We start from the raw sequence: 21970 nt of genomic DNA, 5'->3' as shown, positions 1-21970 counted from the left end.
AGAGACAAGAGGCTAAGGTGGGGGAAACCTATTAGGAATCTACTATAGTAGTCCAAGGAAGAAGTGATGAGAGGCTGATCTAAGGTGGGAGCCAAGTTAGTGGAGAGAAAGTAAAAGATGTGGAAAATGCTTTGGAAGTAGCATTGAGAAGACTTGACAACTGATTGGGTAATGGGGATGGGGTGGGGAAAAGGGAAGAATGGATGATGACTAGAATAGGACCCAAATGACTGGAAGGATGGTGGCCATGACCACTCTTGCCTCTCCCTTCCCCTCCATCTCTCAGAAGCCTCTCCTCCTTTCAAGTTCACTCCATTACCACAACAGATTCATGATGGTTGCTAACTGCTCCCCCCACCCCAGGGTCATTCTCCCTCCTTTCTCCTGGAGGACAGTGCCCAGTTCACTGGTTTCACACTAAGTGCATTCAACATTCATGTTGATGTTCCCTCAAGAATCTACTTCTGACTTCCTCATTCTCCTCAAATGTCACAAGCTTCTCCTCTACTCCACCCTAGCCACAGGTCACAGGTCACAACCTGGATCTTACCATTGCTCACAACTGTTCTATTTGATCATTCCCCCCCCCATTCCACTTTCTCTCATTCACCCCTCCTAAATCAAGTATTTGCCCTCATTAGGACCTCTAGTCCTTCTACCTCTCAGATTCCCTAAGGCCATATCTCCCTGATCTGACTGCTTTCCTCCCTTAGTTAATCAATCCTGCTCCACACTGTTCCTTACTCTCAGATCCATCAGACACCTACTCTATTCCTTGCCAGTCCCAGTCTGGAATTACTACACCAAAATCCCCCACTGTATTTCCATGTTTCCACAAAGAATTGTACTAAGTCAGGTAACAGTGATGCACACTCATATATTTCATCACAATAGGACCTGCCCTGCAGCAAGGCAATTTTTTCTCCCTATTTGATATGCTACCTCATACTTCCACAGATACTATTTGAGATCTCTTCTTCCCTCAAGCCTTCCACATTTCCCTCTCCTCCACTTTCTCAACTGTGGAATTTAGCTTTCCTGAGAAAATGGAAGTCATTCACTATGAACTCCCACTTCTCATTCTCTCCTTTTCAAAACCCCTTGATATCATCCTTAACTCTTACCTCCTTTACTCAGTCTCTGCTAATGGAGAGGCTTTCATCCTTTCCAAGCCAATCCTTCTAGATGAGACCATGATCCCATCTTCTCCAGCAGATTACAACTTCAGCTAACCCCTCCTTCTTTCCATTCTGGAATGCAGTAGACAATTTCTATTTATCTACTAGTTCCTTTCTCCCTTCAAACATTTCAAATCTAAAAAGGCTTTAAAAAGCTCTCCTATGCATCAAAGTCCTTCCTTTGGCCTTAATATCTTTCAACAAGATGGCATCCTATTCCTCTCCTCACTTTCTCAGTCAAGCTCCTAGAAAAGGTTGTCTTCACTCATGGCCTCTGGTCTTCTCACTTATTCCTCAACCCTTTACACTCCACCTTCATTTCAAGTTTTCTGATGGTCATCTCCAATTGGATATACCATAAGCATCTCAAACTCAACATGTCATTCTCCTAAACCATCCAGTCCTCCTAAATCAATGTCAATGTCTCTATTTTGACTGAGAGCACCACCATCAATCAGTCAAAAAACATTTATTAAGCACCTTCTGTGGACCGGGTACTGTGCTAGGTGCTGGGAATACAAATACAAAGAATGAGATCATTATTGCTTTCAATAATTTTACAGTTAATCAATACACTCAATCAAAAAACCCTCTAATAACTGGGATTTGGCACTTAGAGACAAAATCCAAATGGCTTCCTCTTCTCCTATGCTGCCAGAGTTGGATCTAAAATCACCTCAATAGGTAAATATAAAATCCTACGTGTGGGTTAAACACAATCACTAATACCAGTACAACATGGTCATACCACCATAATCCTGAGGCAGCCAAGAAGCCCAGTGGACCAAGCATTGGGACGACCTGAGTTCAAATCCAGTCTCAGACAGTCACTAGTTGTATGACCCTGGGTAAGTTCTGTTTGCCTCAGCTTTCTCATCTCTAAAATGAGGATAATAATAGCACCTACTTCACACTTGGTTGTGTCAATCAAATATTTGTAGCGTGCCTGACACACATTTCTCCCTTTCTTTCATCTTTCGCCTCTTTTCCTCCTTACCTCAGTATTGTTTTGCTTTAGCCTCAAAGAGGAAGGATGCCCACTGAATTAGGAAAAGAGGAAGGAGGAAAAAGAGAAGAACACTATCTTCGGGGGTGGAAGCCACTGACACACAGCCTCTTGAGAAAGCAACAAAGAAAAAGGCATGAAGTGAGAAGCTTTCACTTCTTCTTCCCATTGCTCTGATAAGAAAAAGGTTTGCTGATGTCCCAGAGTCTAGAGATAGGTCAGACTGCACCTAGAGAGCCAGCAAGATGGACTTAGATGGAATCTATGAAAATGTGACCCAGAGAAATGAACTGCCTCAGGCTGGAAAAGGTAAGCCCTCAGGCTAAACTGGAGTCCCTGGCATGCCTGGGGAAGAAGTCAAGTCCCTAGAAATAAGGGTCCTAGATTTAGAGCTGTAAGAGACCTTAGAAGTCCCCATTCCAACCTGGCTAATAAGTGGGATCCAAAAGTAGGTCATTCTGACTGTCCAATCAGTCACTTGACAAGTCCAGTGCTCTATCTACTACACCATACTGCCTCAAGGTTGACTTATTTGAGCCTCATCCATGGAACTGACCTGAAGTTTGGTTGAGAAGCCAAAGGGCCGGGAGGGATGGAAAAGGGGCTAAGACTTGGCAAGCTACCTGTTAAAAGATATTTTATCGATCACTCTTCCTGTGCCCCCCTTTTTTCCCTTTCAGGTGCCCCCTGTACCCTGTATCAGTCAGTCAATAAACTTTTCTTAAGTGCTTAATAAGTACCAGGCATTGTGCTAATAATAATGAGCATTTCTGTAGTACCTTAAGGTTTGCAAAGCACTTGATGTTACCTCAGTTGATCTTCACAACTGGGAGATGGGTGCTATTATTATTCCCATTGTATAGATGAGGAAATTGAGGCACAGATAGGTTGTGACTTGCCCAGGGTCACACAGCCAGTAAGAACCTTAGCCCGGACTTGATATTAGGGCTTCCCAGTTCCAGGTCTACCTACCATGATCCTGAGTTGCCTCATAAATGAAAAAGAGCTAAGACTTACAAATTGTCCAGGACCCTTATCCCCTAAGCACTAAAGATACAAAGAAAGGCAAAGGTAGCACTCTTCAGGAGCTCACAATCTAAAGCAGAGTTTCTTAAATTTTTTCTACTCATGACTCTTTTTTCACCTGAGAAATTTTTATGCGACCCCGGGTATATAGGTCTATAAAATAAGTATACATTACTTTTTACTGGTGCCAAATTTTTGTGACCCCCGCATTGTTACACAACCCCATATATGGGATCCCAACCCACAGTCTAGAAAGCCAAGGTCTAAAGGACCAAGGACTCAATGAAGGGGAAAGATGAGACCTGGGCTGGATCCTTGAGGAGTTTATACTCTCACTGAGGAGACAAGACAGGTCCCTGTGGGATCAGCAGCTTGGGAAGTCTCAGGATGTAAGAGAAAGACCTTTGAGCTCAGAGTAAGAAGACATGGTTTTGAATCCTGTATCTGCCACTTCCAGACTATGTGACCCTGGGTAAGTCACTGACCTTCTTTGGACCTCAGTTTCCTTATCTGTAAAATAAAGAGGCAGGGAGTGTGTAATGAACTGAAGGGTCTCTAAGGTCTCATGGTTCTGTGACTAGATGATTCTGAGGTCCCTTTCAGCAAATAAGTTTAGAAAACTTACACATTTGGTTTTGGTCAGATCTCATATGGGGCATCTTATTCAGTTCTGGGTAGCAGTAAGTCAGTCAACAAGCATTTATGACATGTTTACTATGTGTCGAACACTGAGCTAAAGGCTGAGGTTATAAAGAAAGACAAAAACAGGTCCTGTCCTCAAAAAAGTTCAGCTATGTAGCACAGTGGATAGAGTCCTGGGCTTGGAGTTAGGAAGACCTGAGTTCAAATCCAATCTCAGATACTTCTTAACTCTGTGACCCTGGGTAAGTCACTTAGCTGGATACCCAAGATTCCTCATCTGTAAAATGGGGATAATAAGAGGCCCTTCCTCCCAATGTTGTTAAAAGGATAAAACAAAAGGTTTGCAAAGTGTTTTGCAAACCTTAAAGTGCCACATAATTGCTAGCTATAATAATTTTTATTCTAATGGGGAGATCAACATGAAGTTAAGTAGATATACATTATAGATGATTTTTCCAAATTTGTGAATACATTTTTAGTACATGTGGAATATTGAGCCCCTTCCTTACCAAAGGAAGATTACAATTCATCTCAACAAATCAAGTCAAATATTTAAAGGAGGATATTTTTCATTTTAGTTCAGTTCACTTCAGCTTGCCAATGGGGCACTGAAGGAGAGAAATGGAGTAAATTCATAGCAAACAATTGAGCAAACAGTGCTCAGAGCAGATCCAGTGGTTAATTGAGTACTGAAGGGCATAATTAGAAGTTTCTCTTGGACCCAAATGATAAGGAGATCAGAAAATCACTAATCATGGGTCAATAGAATTCAAATAGGGAAGTAGGGGAGGCTAGAAGACCAGAGTAGTTAGTCTCATTGTCTAAGTAACTAGACAGAGAGGAAAAGGAACATTCATTACAAAACCACAGACAGGAAAAGGTCCTGCTCTACCCTGTGCCAGGGTTCCCTGTATAGGACAGGAAACAGGATGGTTAAGCAAGAGAACTCAGAGATAGAGGTGGAAAGCCTAGAAGGGGGAGGGGAGTAGAGTCCTAGCTCCAATGTTTGCTTGCCAGATGTGTCCCTAAAGACAAGTCACAACCTCTCTGGACCTACCTGGCCTCCTTGTACACTGAAATCTTCCTTTTTCAGACCCTTGAGATATCCTTGAGTCACTCATCTCCAACAATTCCATTATTTCTGTTTCAGCAATGAGTTTCTCAATATTGCTCAGGCTCGACTTCCCAGTCCCCCTTGTTATTTGCTCTGCATTTAGAAGCACAAATTTATTAGCTGCTCTGCTTTTGCAAAAACAGAATTCCAGAAATAGTGAGGATAATTTAATCACCCATTACTAAAAACAAAAACAAAAACAAAACAAGCTTTCAGGACTCATTTGAGATGTTTCCCCAGTTCTTCATTTATTTTCTCCTGTTCAGGTGGTCTGTAGAATAGACACCTGTGTCCTCTCCCATTCCCAGAACCCTGGATTTTCCCAAAAGAGTATATATCCTTAATATATAATGTTAATGAATCATTACTCATTTTAGCCTGTCTAACTGCTCTTTCTCCATTGTTAGTTTACTATCCATATCACAGCTACTAACTATGGGCATACCTCAAGGCTTTATCCTGGACCATCTTCTCTTCTCTCTCTGTCTTTTTTAACATTAATTTTTTTAGAGTTCCAAATTGTCTTCCTCCCTCCTGTCCATTCCCTACCCATCGAGAACTCAAACAATATGATGCCCATTTTACATGGGAAGTCATACAGAACATAGTTCCATATTATCCATGTTGCAAAAAGAAAAAAAGAAAAAGAAAAATAGTGGGAAAATATGCTTCAATTTGCACCCAGAGTTCATCAGTTCTCACTTGAGAACTAGATATCATTTTATATCATAGGTTCTTTGGAATTGTCATGCATCATTGTGTTGATCAGAGTGTCTTTAATATGTCTTTCACAGTCAATCATTGTTACAATATTGCTGTTACTGTGTACAATGTTCTCCTGATTCTGCTCACTTCACTCTGCATGACTTCATGTAAATCAACCCAGGTTTTTCTGAAAGCATCACCCTTGTCATTTCTTATAGCATAATAGTATTCCATCACAATCACATACCACAACTTGTTCAGCCATTCCTCAAAGGCTAGGCATCCCCTCGGTTTCCAGTTCTTTGTCATAACAAAAAGACCTGCTATAAACTTTTTTGTCCATATAGGTCCTTTCCCTTTTTCTTTTATCTCTTTGGGATACAGATGTAGTAGTGGTATGGCAGGATCAAAGGGTATGCCAATTTGATAGCCTTTGGTCATAGTTTCAAATTGTTCCCCAGAATGATTGGATCAGTTCACAATTCCACCAGTAGGGCACTAGGGTCCCAATTTTCCCACATGCCCTCCAAAACTGTCATTTTCCTTTTCCGTCATATTAGCCAATCTGATAGGTGTGAAGTGAAACCTCAGAATTGTATTACTTTGCATTTATCTAATTATCAGTGATTTAGAGCATCCTTTAACAATTTATCAATAGGAGAATGGCTTTTATTTTTATAAATTTAGCTCAGTTCCCTATATATTTGAGAAATGAGACCTTTATCAGAGAAATTTGCTATACAATATTATTCCCAGTTTCCTGCTTTCCTTCTAATTTTGGCTACATTGGTTTTGCTTATATAAAAACGTTTTAATTTAATTTTATGCAATCAAAATGATCAATTTACCTCCTGTGAAGCTCTTCCTTATTTAGTCATAAACTCTTCTCTTATCCATAGATCTGACAGGTAATTTTTTTTTAGTTGTCTCCTAATTTGCTTATGATATCACCCTTATGTCTAAATCATGTATCCATTTTGACCTTACTTTGGTATATGGAATGAGATGTTGGTCTATGTCAACTTCCTGCCAAATTGCTCTCCAGTTTTCCCAGTAGTTTTGTCAAATAGTGAGTTCCTTTTTTGGGGGGTGGGGCAGAGCAATGAGGGTTAAGTGACTTGGCCAGGGTCACACAGCTAGTAAGTGTCAAGTGTCTGAGGCTAGATTTCAACTCCGGTCCTCTTGAATCCAGGGCTGGTGTTTTATCCACTGCACTATCTAGCTGCCCCCAATAGTGAGTCCTTGCACCAAAAGCTTTGATCTTTGGGTTTATCAAACACTAGGTAACTATGGTCATTTCCTTCTGCATATTGTATACCGAATCTATTCCACTCATCAACCACTCTATTTCTTATCCAGTACCATATTATTTTGATGATTACTGCTTTGTAATATAGTTTGAAATCTGGTTTTGCTAGGCTACCTTCCTTTACATTTCCTCCCCCCCCCACCCCCCGCATTGATTCCTTTGATATTCTTGACCTTTTGTTCTTCAGATGAATTTTGTTATTTTTCTTCTAGTTCTATAAAATAATTCTTTGTAGTTTTATTGATGTGGCACTGAATAAGTAAATTAGTTTAGGCAAAATTGTCTCAACCTAGCTTGAGAAATTAAGATTTCTCCAATGGTTTAGATCTGGGTTTGTGTGCAAAATGTTTCGTAATTGTGTTCATATAGTTCCTGGGATTGCTTGGCAGGTAAATTCCCAAATATTTTATACTGTCTGAAGTTATTTATTTATTTAACTATCTATCTATCTAGTTAGTTAGTTAATTTTTTGCATGGGACAATGAGAGTTAATTGACCTGCCCAGGGTCACATAGCTAGTAAGTATCAAGAGTCTGAGGCTGGATTTGAATTCAGGTCTTCCTGAATCCAGGGCCAGTGCTTTATCCACTGTGCCACCTAGCTGTCCTCTGAATTTAAATGGAATTTCTATCTCTTCATTATAATATCAGTCAGTATCATACTGGATAATAGCAATAAGAAAAAGAAATAGAGCAAATAAAAATAAGCAACAAGAAAACAAAACTATCATTTGTTGCAGATGATATGATGGTATAGTTAGAGAACTCTAGAGTTCTCTAAAAAACTAGTCAAAACAATTAACAACCTTAGCAAAATAGCAGCATATAAAACAAACCCACTTAAATCATCAGCATTTCTATAAATTACCAATAAAAGGCCTCCGTTTCTTTATATGTTAAACAAGAAGTTTGGTCTAGATGGGTCCTGAGATCCCTTCTAGTTCTGACCCTATGATCCCATGATTCCAGACTGAGAACTCCTTGAGAGCAGAGACTGCTTTTTTGCCAGTGCTTAACCCTGAACAAATTATTTAACCGCTGTCTACCTCAGTTTCCCCCATTCTAAAATGAGGATAATAAAAGCACCTACCTCACTGGATCTCCTCCCCTATGCCCACAAACTTCTTTGTCTACATGCCTGTCCCAACCTGGGCTGGGGAAATGACTCATTGTGACTTTCTCTTGGATTTCTCCAACAGAATTTGGTCTAGTGCATTTTCTAGATTTATTTGGAAGAGTTGGGGGAGGGAGAGCTCACTGTGCTGCCCATAAAGGGATACTACTCCATCTTCACTTTTCCTTTAACAATATTTTTTCCTTTCCTACTTGTAGTATCAATTTTGTTCAAGTGTGAAACACTGTAAGTAGATAGCAGTTACTAAATTTGATGGACCTCCAAAAGTTTCTTATCATTATCCAGATACTTGGAAAAAAAAAAAGAGAGCTCTCTGCTGCTCATGTAAAGTTAAAGACACAGCCATCCCAGCACTCCTCAGAATGGGGACAGGAACCAGTGCTAATTCTCTAATCTCCCTCTCACCACTATTGGATACTTACTCATCTGACGGCATTAATGATTCCACATCATCACAAGGATAAGAAATAGCTTCCTACAGAAAAGGTCCCGCACCCCTTTTCTACCAAAAAAGTCTCAGATGTACTCCTGAGTCCTGAAAATTCAAGGCTCTCTATTCTCTTCCTTCTCTATGAAATATCTCTCACCCTCCAGCCTTGTGGTACATGTTAGAATTCAGCCAGCCAAAAAAACATTTATTAAGTTCTTACTATGCGCCAGGTACTGTGTTAAGTGCTGGGGATACAAAAATAGGCAAAAGTCAGTCCCTGGGGGCAGCTAGATGGCACAGTGGATAAAGCACCAGCCTTGGATTCAGGAGGACCTGAGTTCAAATTCGACCTCAGACATTTGACACTTACTGGGTGTGTGCCCCTGGGCAAGTCACTTAACCCCCATTGCCCTACAAAATAAATAAATAAATAAACAAACTAACTAACTAACTAACTAACTAATTAATTAATTAATAAAAATGAAAGACAGTCCCTGCCCTCAAGGAGTTTGCAATCTAATAAGGGAGAATACAAACATAGATAGAGCAAGCTATATACCTGATAAATGGGAGATATTTAACTGACAGAAGGCCCAGGAATTAAGAGGGGGTTGGGGAAGTTTCCTATAGAAGATGAGATTTTAGTTGGAACTTAAAGGAAGCCAGGGAGGTCAGTAGTCAGAATAAAAGAGGAAGAGCCTTCCAGGCATGGGGAATAACCAGAGAAAATACCCAGAGTTGGGAGAGAGAGTATTTTCTTGTGAAACAGCTAGGCCAGCATCACTGGATCAAAGAGTACATCTGAAATTGGAAAGCTTGTATAAACAAAAGTTGAGAACTATCTTTACATGTAATGGAAAATTAATTAATTAATTAATTAATTAAAAAAGAGTACATCTGGTATAAGGATGGAGTTCCTCCCCTCACCCCAAGTAATCAAGGAAGAAAACAAGCATAACTTTTAAACAAGATAGTTTCTATCCTGTGATCTCTTCATGAGCTCTGTAGCTCTTGATTAGGGCAAGAAAAAAAGTAATGTGATTTCACTTAAGGGGATGAGTTGTGTTCATTGAGTCTATGTATAAAATAGCAGTGAATCTATCAGTAATTAATGTTCAAACCATTAAGCTCCAGTCTCACATTGGAGGATCCCATTTCTACAGTTGAGGATTCTATTCTGAAAGATACCTCTGAAAAGCAACCCTTTTTGGCGGGAGAGAAAAAAAGTTTCTCCCTCTCTTTCTTCCCCATACCTTAAAGAGGAGACCAATAGGAGGCAGCCATTAAACATGAACAAACATGGAAAAGCACAGACGTAGATGGATGCTAAAAGATACATACTTGAACGAAGAAACAGCTTCATGGCTTGTGACACCTGACTATGTATTCAAGAATGGACTTCCAATAACCAAGCCATGATTTTATCCTTTGGCCACACATGTTGGCTCACTATCATCATAGCCTAAGCTTAATCCCTTCCTCCCCTTCCTTTATACTCTATGGCTTTGGGAAGGGAGAACATTTTGTGCCAACTGACACCTTAGTAAAAATCCTTTTCTTAAGGCTACTTAGATCTGATACTTAATGGGAAGCAAATGGGTAGGGACTTGTGAGTGGCAGTACTCGAGACTGAACTCATTGATATCATCCGTGGAGGCAGAATTAGTGAGCCACCCTCTGGGAGCCCAACCTGACAGCCTGACAGTGAGAGTCAGAGCTGGGAGAGCGAGCCTAGAGCCTAGAGGAGGTGCCGCTCTGGAAAGCAGAGCTTTGTTCCTCCTTTCACTTCTAACTTTCAGATGGAGACTAATTGGGGTGGGGGGGAGGGCAAGGATGGTTAAGTGACTTGTCCAGGGTCACACAGCTCATAAGTGTCAAGTGTCTGAGGCTGGATTTGTCCTCGAATCCAGGGCTGGTGCTTTATCCACTGTGCCACCTAGCTGCCCCAGATGGAGACTAATTTGTACTTGGTATGTACATAGCTATCACATGGGTAGGAGCAGCAATACAAAAGATACATTCTCTTTTAAGTCACAAGATCCCTCTTGCTCTCCAGATGTTGGAAGCAATTTCACAGTCTTTTGTCTTCTTTTCTGGGCCTTGGTGGTTAACTTCTGTAGTAAACACACTTAACACAAGCAAATAAATTAAAGAAATGAAGAGAAACCATTTATTCATGAGAGATACTCACATTTTCCACCTTGCTTCCCCTAGGCTCTCTATGGAGTGGAGGGGGGAGTAAGGCCCAATTTATTTCACAGACACAAACATACAAGGACACAAAATGTCAGCTTAGTCCCTGGCATCGTTCCACTCCCCTCCCTCTGTTTCATTTCATTCATTTAAACATACCCTTAATTGAGTCCTTCTAGTCACAGAACTAGAGGTACAAGAGTTCCCAACAACCTCCACTTTGTTTTGTTTTGTTTTTATTAATTAATAAAGTATTTTATTGTTTTCCCATTACATGTAAAGCTAGTTCTCAACTTTTGTTTATACAAGCTTTCCAATTTCAGATTTTTCTCCCTCCCTCCCCTCCCTCCCCCTCCCCTCGACAGCAGGTAATCTGATATAGGTTTTATACATATATATATATATACACACATATATAATACATATATACATATATATATACATATATACATAATAACATTAAACATATTTCTGCATTAGTCGTGTTATAAGAGAAAAATCAGGGCAATGACGAAAAACCTCAAAATAGAAAAACAACAGCACCAAAAACAAAAGAAATAGTATGGTTCATTCAGCATCTACTCCACAGTTCTTTTTTTTCCCTGGATTTGGAGATCCTCTTCTATCCTGAGTTCCCTGGAGCTCTTCTGTACCATTGCATTGGTGAGAAGAATCTAGTCCATCACAGTAGATCAACACTCAATGTTGGCCATACTGTGTACAATAACAACCTCCGTTTTGGACGGGTGAGGAAACTGATCAGTTTGCCAGTCCCTCTATTATTGTTATCAATATTGCTGCTACTATTGTTGCTATGACTTACCATTATCAATTATCATAGATGTTGCTTCCTTGTGAATAAAATATACCCTGAAAATCTCTGTTATAAATTGGAAAAAACCCAAACCTTTCAAAATTTGAGTTTTATAAAAAGGAGGATCGTTGGGAGGAGGGCATGAATGGAGGCTAGAAGGAGTTTCTTGCTTGAAGCAAGAGTCTTGGATCAGTGAATCCCCTGACTGGTTTATTCTCTTTCTTTCTTCAGGTCTATCCCACCACTCCTACAATCTTGGTCAGACCTCTAATGTTGGTGGTAAGTGAGAAGGAGAGAGTAGATGGATGGATGGATGAATGGATGGATGGATGGATGGATGGATGGATGGATGGATGGATGGATGGATGGATGGATGGATGGATGGATGGATGGATGGATGGATGAATAGATAGTCTTTATGAGCTGCTAAGGGAACCAGACCCTGGCAGTTCTAGAATTGCCCCTTGGGGGAAAGAAGCAAGAGACTGGATATCCTTTGGCTTTTACCTTCACTTGGGCCTTGGACTTGGTCCTGGAGTCTAGTGATCAGCCAAGAGAGGCATCACCAAGCTGCTCTGCTCCTAACAGAGGTTTCCTGACTATTGGTGGAGAGCTAGAAAGATTTTTGAAGGCCATCTAATCAGACAGGTAAGGGAACTGGGCCATGGAGATTCGCCCAAGTCCACGCAGGTAGACAGCATTTGAGATAAAAATGTAACCTGGGTCATCTGACCCTAGAGCCTGACCTCTGGCCACTAGCTTTAATTTACCTCTTTTCCTTAATTTACCTCTTTTTACCTCCTTTTATTGAAAGGAGGTGGTGTGATCATAGACTGAAATTGAGGAGGGATTTCAGAGGCCTGGGTGACTTGCCCAGGACCATCTAGGGAGCTGGGTGCTTGCCTTGCCTTGAGGCTCTCCACATGATCCCATCCCATCTGCTTTCTCCTGGGGAAGGTACCACTAGGCTGATGATTCTAGCATGGGCTTGCCTCTCTGCCTTAAGGCTACAAAGGAGTTCTTGCTAGAGCTGAACAGGATGGGGTCTGGAAATCCACTGACTCATCTATTTTATGTCTACCCTTCCCTTCTCTGGCAGATGCCAAGCCTCTGAAGTTGTGGGTGAGTGTGTCGGTGGACAGATGGATAAAAACTTTGTCCATGACCCATAACACTTCATGTCATGAGAGAGTGGAAAGGACATAGAAAGATAGGACAGAGACAGAGAGTGACAAGGAAAAATGGGAAGAGGGGAAAGAGGAGAGAGAAAGAAACAGAAAATAAAACTGAGAGGAAGAGAAGGGGAGAGAACCAAGAGAGAAGAAGAGAGACAGAAGAGAGACAGAGAATGAAGCAGAGAGATAGAGAGACACAGAGAGACAGGGATAGAGACAGAGAGAGGCAGAGGCAGAAGCAGAGAAGGAAAGATGAGAAGAGGGGCAAGAGGAGAAAGACAGAAGCAGAAAATGAGAGAAACAGAGGAAGAGAAGGGGAAAAGGCCAAGAGAGGGGGAGAAAAACAGTGTGAAACAGAAAAAGAAAGAGGAGAGAGACAGAGACAGAGAGAGACATTGGGAGGGTGTAAGGGGGAAGCAAGTTCTGGAAGTGTCTGGAGGCCTTGGCTCTGGAGATACAGCAAAAGTTGGCTAGCTTTCAGAGCTGGGGACCTGAGGTGGAGAGAATGTGAAGGAGAGATGACATGGTATAGAGTCTGGGAAGAGCAATTAATGTCAGGAAGTCTTGACCAAGGAAGCAACAGGTGGCTCCTGAAAATTTGGAGCAGAGCAAGGACATGACCAGATGTCTTTAATGTGACTTTATTTCCCCACATGTAAATAAGGAGGCTACAAATATAAATAGAAAACTTAACACCTTTGGAAGGTCCAGGGCCTCAATCTCAGGTCTGTATTAGAAAGATTATGCTAGGGCAGCTAGGTAGCACAGTGGATAGAGCACTGGCCCTGAAGTCAGGAGGACCTGAGTTCAAATCCGGTCTCAGACACTTGACACTTACTATCTGTGTGACCCTGGTCAAGTCACTTAACCCCAATTGCCTTGCAAAAAAAAAAAAAAAAGAAAGAAAGATTATGCTGGAATGGAGAGGACACTGAATATGAAGGAAACACCTTCTCAAACACCTCCTTTCTTGGTCATCACCTGTGTGACCTCAGGAAAATTATTACCCTTTTCTGGGGCTCATTTTTCTTATCTGTAAAGGAAGGGCTGGTCCCTGTGACCTCTAAGGATAGAGCCTGAATCTATGATCCTATGCAAGCTAGCTAGGCTCTTCCCAAGGCTGTGCTGGAGCCAGCTCTAACCCCTTCTGAAATGACTATTAAAAAGTCATTGTGTGACCCTGGGCAAGTCATTTAACCCCAATTGTCTCACCAAAAAAAAAAAGTCATTGTGTGAGTATTTATGCCTCACACAAATCAGGGCTTAATTGATAGCTTGTTGATGGGCTAGACTTAAGAAAGTCTGAATAATGCATATCAAACTTAAAAGTGTGTATATACATTCACACACACACACACACACACACACACACACACACACCTCAAAAAAAAAAAAACCAGACCTTGGTTGTTAAACATTTATTACCACACCCCTATACTGCTCTAAAAACAATGTTTGAGCAGACTGGAAGCTAACAATAATCATGGAAATAACTGGCATTTATATGAAACTTGAATGCTTGCAAAGCACTTTACATCCCTTACGAGCCTCACAACCCCCATGGTCCTTCAAAGACATTCTCCCGAGGCCTTATTAAGGCTTCTTTCCTCTCTTTCCTTCGTCCAGCCAACAGGAGACCAAGGATCATTCATGCCATCCTGGCACTCTTGCTGCTGGCCCTGGTTGCTTCCCTGATAGCTGTGGTTTATCTGTGTAAGTGTCCCCATTCTTACCATCCCCTATACAGGGCTCTAAGTCTCCTTCTTGGATTAGATGGGGAGAAAATATCAGAGCAAACCCCAAGAGGGAAAAGAGTCTAGAGACTAAACCAAGGGTTCTCGACCTTCTTGTGTGTTCTAGACCCGTTGGATAGTCTGGTGAAGTCTATGGCCCCTTTCTCAGAATAATCTTTTTTTGTTCATCGTGAACAAATGCTATCAACCTCCAGAGAGAGAACTGATGAACTCCAGTGCAAATTAAAATCTACTTTTCTCATTTTTTTTTTGCCATTTTTGCAATATGGAGTTAGGGTTTGCATGATTTCACATGTATAATTGATACCATAATGCTTGCCTTCTCAGTGGGTGGGAGATGGGTAGGAGGGAAGGAAAGATTTGGGGATGCAAATTTTTTAAAGAATATTAAAGATGAATAATATTTTTAAAGAATATTTTAGATGTAGAAAATGAAATACATAGGATTACCAAAAACAATTGCATTGAAATATGTGGGGAGGGGCAGCAGCTAGGTGGTGCAGTGGATAAATCAACGGCCCTGGAGTCAGGAGGACCTGAGTTCAAATCAACCTCAGACACTTGACACTTACTAGGCTATGTGACCTTGGGTAAGTCACTTAACCCCAATTGCCTCACCAAAAATAAAAAAAAAAAGAAAGAAATATATGGGGAGGGGCAGTATGTAAAGATACTGAAGATGCAAAGACAAAAGCTTATACTCAGAGGGGGCCTCTGGGGTCATTCCAGTTCTAGATCTGTGATCCTCCTCTGCCTTGGGGCCAAGCAAAATTAAATGTAAGGGACTCATCCAGGGTGACAGCATTAGTATTTGTTAGAGGTAAGACTGCAATATAGGACTTAATGACTCTGAAGCTGTATTGGTAACCATTATCCTTGGTTACCCCTGTATCAGTCTAGAACAACAGTTCTCAAAGTGTGGTCTGGGATTCCCTGAGACCCTTTTAGGGGTCTGTGAGGTTAAAACAATTTGCTAAGATTTTTTAAGTTCTAAAATAGGAAATACTGATAACGTATTCAGGAAACTGCTGGATCCGGTTCATTAGGACTGGAAAAAAGCAAGTTGTTAAATTTTCAGTGTGAGTATTAATATCTTGGAAATCATCAAATACTACAAATGGGGGCTTGATTTATTGTTTTGTTGCTTATCTAGACTTAAAAAAGTGGTTATGAAAATGTTAATAAGGGGGATTAAAATAAGAGTGTATTGTGTGTACCTTTTTTCCTCAGGGAGCCAATTGTTAAACATTTCTCAGCACATCTACATAAACAAAACCTCTTTGGGGTCCTCCATAATTTTTAAGAAAATAAAGGGGTCCTGACCCCAATAAGAAACACTAGTCTAGAATAGAAGAGAAGCTCTCCTGAAATGTTTCAGGGCAGCCTAGAGCTGACCCTAAGTCCTCCCAGGCTGTGTCCACACAGCACAAACTGGGGTAAGTACTTCCGAGATAGGAAGAGCTTGAATAGGGGCTGGATGAGGGAGAGTGTGTCTCCCGTCCAGATGCCAGGCTAGCTAATGAGCCAGGGATGGGGGAGGGGGAAGAGGGGAGGTCATCCACAGAGAAGGCCACACTAAAGGAAGAGGATGATTTTTATCTGGGCACAAAAGCTCAAAGCAGAGATCACCAGGGAGCACAGGGAGCATTGTATACACTGGTGCCAAGTGGGCATTACCAAAACCTAACCACAGTTCCTAGAACAGTGGAAAGAGCATTAGCCTAGAAGTGGGAGGAGCTGGGTTCAGATCCTATCTGTCTCTGATGCTTTTTAGCAGTGCGTCTCTGGGCAAACCATTTAACCTCAGTATCCTCATCTGTACAATGGGTATCATGATACTTGTAATCCCTACCTCCCTCAGTCCTTGTGAGACTCAAATGAAATATTGCCATAGGATCCATACAATATCAGAGCTGAATTGAATCGAACCCCTCCAGACCAACAGCTGGAGCTTCTCTCTAATTTCTAAGCCTTTGTTTCTAGGTCTCCAAGTGAAAAATGCTGCCATGACTTCAGAAGCACACATGTGGAAAGCTCACTTTGAGAGAGCCAATGTCTCCGTTGCAGCCCTGAGCAGCCAAAACGGTGAGGTCACTCACACATCCACCCTTGATGATAACTCTAGTCCCCACCCCAGTCCTCCCATCACTCAGTCTCCCAGAAGGAGGTCTGCCAGATCTCTGTTCTGGGGGCTCCATGACGATCCCTCATCCTGGTTGGTTTGCTCCTGCTTCCTAAGATACCCAGTGTACTCCCTCTGCCCAGGGAGAAGTCACAGGACCTCTGATTGGGCTCTGGCTCACACACTCCAAGCTTTGATCAATCCCCTACTCCCAAACCTTTTGAGGCCAGAAGTTGGGGCCAAAATGTGCTTGGTTCCTGCCACATTCTCACTCCTCCTTTCTTCCCAAGAAATCCTGAAGCAACAACTATCAGAGATTTACACCATCTACAAGGGAAATCTCTATTACTTTTCCTGTACTGAAAAGCCATGGGCTGTGGCTGAGGAGATCTGTGTATCAAAAGGCTCCCACCTCACTTCAGTGACCTCTGTGGATGAGCAGGTCAGTGCCACTTTGAGGGGTCCTAAGAGTGGGAGGCAGAGATCTCAGCCAGTTGTGTCCATGAGCAAAGCACTTCATTTTTCTACCAACCAAGCATTCGATTTATTAGTATTAATAGCAATTATGATTTGTAAGGTTTAGAAAGCAATCATATACAATCTCATTTTATCCTCACATCAACCCTGGGAAGTAGGTGTTGTTATTCTCCCCTTACAGATGAGGGAACTGAAGCAGACAGAGGTTAAAGGACTTGCCCAGGGTTATGCAGCTAAATAGTGTCAGCTAAATAGTACAGCTAAACAGTACAACTAAATAGGGAGGATTTGAATTCATCTTCCCAACTCCAGGTTGGAGATAGTTTCACCCATAATTGATCAAAATATGGGATTTATTGATAGCACACATAGAAGCAAAGTGTCCAGTACTGGGGAGGTGATACCGTCCCACACTATCCTTGTCCTGCTTAGACCACATGTGGATTCCATTCTGGGTACCTCCATTTAAGAAGGTAATAACCTAGAGCATGGTTGGGAAGGTGAGGGACCTAGAGTGCATGCCACACGAGGATGTGCTGAAGGAAGAAGGAATAGTTAACCTGGAGGAGACTCGAGGTAACATCAAGGCTTTCTACAAGCATTTGAGAGGGAGAAGAGATCCTTGTAGAGAAGTTTCAAAGAGACTGATGTAGGCTTAAGGTAGAAACTTCCTGATGATGAGAGCCTCCCCACACTGGGATGAGCTGCCCTAGGAGAGAGGAGAAGAGGCGGGCGGACCACTTGTCTGTCAGGGGTCCTGTAGAGGGGATATATACTTCCAGGTATGGGTTGGCCTACATGGTTCTTCAGGTCCCTTCACTCCCTGACACTGATTTTGTGATTCACTGGGCAAAGGACATGGAAGATGCTTGAACCCAGAACCCACCCCTAGGACAGATAAGAATAAACACAGAGGATGGTAGAATCTCTTTGGTGTCAGAGGCTCTTCTTTTGGACTCATCTAGATGTCTCCTCCCCCTTCCTTCCAAGGAAAGGGGCCCCCTCTAACTAAGCTGTATCAACCTCTCTGAGCCTCCATTTCTTTGTCTGGAAAATGGGGGTAATTGTACCTGTGGGCATTACTTATCTGCCAAGATTGTTGTGGAAAAAGCAATCTGTAAACTCGGAGGCACCATATTGAATGAATGGAAAAAAGCACTTACTAGGTGCTATGTTCAAAGCAAACGGAAAAGCAAGATAGTCCTGCTTTCAGAGAGCTCATTCTGCATTTTAAGTCTATAATGTCGGGGCAGCTAGGTGGTGCAGTGGATAGAGCACCGGCCCTGGAGTCAGGAGGACCTGAGTTCAAATCCAGCCTCAGACACTTAACACTTGCTAGCTGTGTGACCCTGGGCAAGTCACTTAACCCCAATTGCCTCACCAAAAAAAAAAAAGTCTATAATGTCTCTGGCAGGAGGTGGATGACATGATTGATTACCCTTTACACCTGTGAGCATCATGGCTTATTGCCATGCCAATCATAGAGCTCAAGTTTTCAAAGTTCTTTTTCTCTCTAATGGTCTTGTCATTGCATCAAATCATAGAAGTCAATGCTGTTTCCTCTGAAACTGTCCGTTGTGAAATTTCTTATGACACATTAATATCATATTACACCCACATACAACCATTTGTTTAGCCATTCCCCAAGAGGTAGGCGCCCCCTTGGTTTTAGTTTGGAGCCGCTAGAGGAAGATGTGTTAAATATATTTTGTACACACGGAGACTAGGGATTCTATGGGTAGGAGTGAAGAGGAAGGGTTTTTCAGGCAGGGGACAACCAATGCAAAGGTTCAGAGAGAAGAACTGTAGTGTAATATGTGAAGAACAGTAGACCAAACAGTTGGACCAAAAATGCATGAAGGATGTAATAAGACTGAGACAAAGTAGCCTGGAGTCAGGTGGTAAAGGGCTCAAATACCCAAGAGAGGATCATGGAGTTAGGGCTGGAAGGCACCTCGGAGGCCATCTAGACTAACCCCCCCCCCATTTTACAGATAAGGAAACTGAGTCCCAGGGAAGTCAAGTGAGTTTCCTTAGGGAGGAGATTTCATAGAATTCACCTAGAATCTTCAGAGTTTATGTTCGATGCTAGAGGTATGAGAGAACTATTGAAGTTTATTGATCAAGGAAATGGTTTGGTCAGACATGGGTTTGAAAATTATACACACACACATAGACTACTTATATACGTACACGATCAACAGCTGGGTGCACACACATCCCCAAATATCCATGTATGACCCCCTTAAAAGCACTCTCTTCTCAATCTCTAGGAATTTCTTTATAAAAAAGCTAATGGTATCAGGTTCTGGAATGGCCTCAGCAGAAGAAAAGATCACATGACATTTCACTGGACAGATGGGACCTTGTTTGATGATGCCAAGACTAAAGAGTAAGTCCAGCCTACCCTGTCTCCCTGGGCTTTCCATCTGCCAATAGCCCTTGGGAAACTCTGGGAGCTTTCTCCAGGGAAGGGAATTCTATCTATCCCCTGCTACTGTGTATGTGTGCGCTCTGTGGACATGTGGGTTCTGTCTACATGCACACATGTGGGAACCTCTCTTGGTGTGTGGCTTTGAGGAACCATGAGGCGAAAATAATAGATGGGATTCTTCAAGTGCTTTTAAGGGTCCTGGAAAGGGACAGGGGAAGGTGGGGAACATCGGGCCACTTAGGGTTCCTCAGGAAGAATTTAGAGAACTGGAGGTAGAATGTCCCTGGAGGTCTCCTGTGCTGCCTGACTTCCCAGGCCTTGGCTGTGGGTTAGGCATTCAGAGCCCTTTGGAGAAGCCATACTGGGGTTACATCTGAGGCCAGGCCATGAGGCTGCTAAACCCAGACACAGAGGAAGAACTTTTCTATTAAGTCTTGGTATACAGCAAGAAATCTCAATCTCTCTCTCTCTCTCTCTCTCTCTCTCTCTCTCTCTCTCTCTCTCTCTCTCTCTCTCTCTCTCTCTCTGTCTCCCCGTCTCCCTGTCCTTCTGTCTATATCGCTCTGTCTCTCTGTCTCTCTGTATTTTTCTCCCCTTTCCCTTCCTCCCCTTATAGGTTTTGGATACCAGGGGAGCCAAACAACCGCAATGACAATGAAGATTGTGTCCATTTCTCAAAGAAAGATCGCAAATCATGGAATGATTTAAATTGTAATTCTACCTTAAAGTTCATCTGTAAGTGGAACTGTGAGTCATCTGAGCTCTGTGATAGCATATTCGGACACAGAAGTTGAATTTTTCTGATTCTCCAAGCAGCCACCTGAAGGATTGGACCTCTTCAAGAATGAAGGCGGGGCAGCTAGGTGGCGCAGTGGATAGAGCACCGGCCCTGAAGTCAGGAGTATCTGAGTTCAAATCTGGCCTCAGACACATAACACTTACTAGCTGTGTGACCCTGGGCAAGTCACTTAATCCCAATTGCCTCACTAAAAAAAAAAAAAAAAAAAAAAAAAAGAATGAAAGCAAACAGCCCGCCAGCCTGGCATGCACTTGCTCCTCCCCCTCCCCCTTAGATGCTTCAAAGCTCCCCTCAAACATCATCTCCTAGCGGAGGTTTGTCTGTTATGGTTCAACCCATCTTGCAGGCGCTTCCACCCCCTCTCAGATTGCTTTGTATTTACTTGGCTTTTATTTTGTAGTTGTGTGTGCATGCATGTGTGTGTGCGTGTGGTTTCTCCTGAGAGAATGCAAACTCCCTGAAAGCAGGGACTCATTTTTTTGTCTCTCTATGTCCATAATCTAGCATGGTGCCTGGTACAGAGTAGACAGTTTGTAAGTGTTTCTTGATGGACTATTTGATGATGAATCATGAAAACAGGACTTTAAAGGAATAATCTCATATTAGTCTAACAAGCAAGTAACCACAGGAAGCAAATTAGACATCAGATATCAGCAAGGACCCCACATGGATGTTATCTGCAAAAGTCACTCTCTTAACCAGTTGCAAGAATTGCAGGAAGTCGTTTGGAAGCTCCCCTATCTAGGAATTAGGGGTATAGGTTAAACTATAGGAAGGGGAAACCCACCACAAAGTCAATAAGACAGAACTTCCCACCAGGGGAGTACATTATGTGTAAAAGGATGTAGGGAGATGGAGTTTTCTCAGGGAGGAGTTTTCATACCATTCACATTGAATCTTCAAATCCGAACTTCTTTGCAGTCTCCTCCTGCTTAGACTCAATTAGATGGTACAGTGGGGGGGGGCAGCTAGGTGGCACAATGGATAAAGCACTGGTCCTAGGTTCAGGAGGACCTGAGTTCAAATGTGGCCTCTGACACTTGACACTTACTAGCTGTGTGACCCTGGGCAAGTCACTTAACCCCCATTGCCCTGCAAAAAAAAAAAGATGGTACAGTGGATAGAGCACTGGTTCTGGAGACGGGAATACCTGAGTTCAAATCCAACCTCAGATTCTTACTAGATCTGGAACCATGGATAGGTCACTTAACCTCTACCTCAGCTTCCCAATCTGTAAAATGGGGGTGATAATAACACCTTCCTCACTGTGGTGTTGTGAGGAACAAATAAGATAATATTTGTAAAGTACTTAGCACTATGCCTAGCACATAGTAGGTGCTTAACAAGTGCTTTTTGTTTTTTCCCTCCCTTGCCAGCTGTGAATTGTGCATTTGTATGGGTGAACAAACCTAGAATCATAGAATTCCAAGATGGACAGAGATTTTAAAGGTTTGGGTCCAACCCTCATTTAACTCCTCGGTCATGTTTCCCCTCTCTTGCCATCTTGCCACCAAGATGGCACCAAAGACCATGCCCTGGAGGGCTTGAACCTTTCAGTTCTAGAACTCTCATTCTGATTCCTCTCTGTTATGATTAAATAATGTCTCTCCTGGCCCACTAAATCTAGGTCAGCCCCAGCTGTGCCTCACTTTACTCCC

At 42.3% G+C, this 21970-nt stretch overlaps 1 protein-coding gene across 2 annotated transcripts; it reads left to right on the top strand.

The window, feature by feature from the left end:
- The first annotated feature begins 2319 nt into the window (after window positions 1-2319).
- On the top strand, window positions 2320-21367 carry LOC122740359 (C-type lectin domain family 4 member K-like). Of its 2 annotated transcripts, XM_043982456.1 has the most exons (7): window positions 2320-2493; window positions 11783-11830; window positions 14353-14439; window positions 16464-16565; window positions 16893-17044; window positions 19353-19471; window positions 20130-21367. In XM_043982456.1, the coding sequence occupies exons 1-7, from the start codon at window positions 2430-2432 to the stop codon at window positions 20305-20307; spliced, it is 750 nt and encodes a 249-aa protein (XP_043838391.1). In that variant the 5' UTR covers window positions 2320-2429; the 3' UTR covers window positions 20308-21367. The 2 variants fall into 2 exon arrangements, with proteins under 2 accessions (XP_043838391.1, XP_043838392.1); XM_043982457.1 differs by lacking the exon at window positions 14353-14439.
- The last annotated feature ends 603 nt before the right edge of the window (window positions 21368-21970 follow it).

Source organism: Dromiciops gliroides, chromosome 2, assembly GCF_019393635.1.
Source record: "Dromiciops gliroides isolate mDroGli1 chromosome 2, mDroGli1.pri, whole genome shotgun sequence".
NCBI lineage: Eukaryota > Metazoa > Chordata > Mammalia > Microbiotheria > Microbiotheriidae > Dromiciops > Dromiciops gliroides.
Note: the sequence above shows the minus strand (reverse complement) of the source record. Positions and strands in the feature narration are given on the sequence as shown.

Bases quoted from the DNA above. Each gene is read 5' to 3' on its own strand.
- LOC122740359 (XM_043982456.1), top strand. From the start codon at position 2,430: ATGGACTTAGATGGAATCTATGAAAATGTGACCCAGAGAAATGAACTG. The intron at 11,831-14,352 runs GTAAGTGAGAAG...TCCTTCGTCCAG, and splicing joins TCAGACCTCTAATGTTGGTG to CCAACAGGAGACCAAGGATC. The intron at 19,472-20,129 runs GTAAGTCCAGCC...CTCCCCTTATAG, and splicing joins GATGATGCCAAGACTAAAGA to GTTTTGGATACCAGGGGAGC.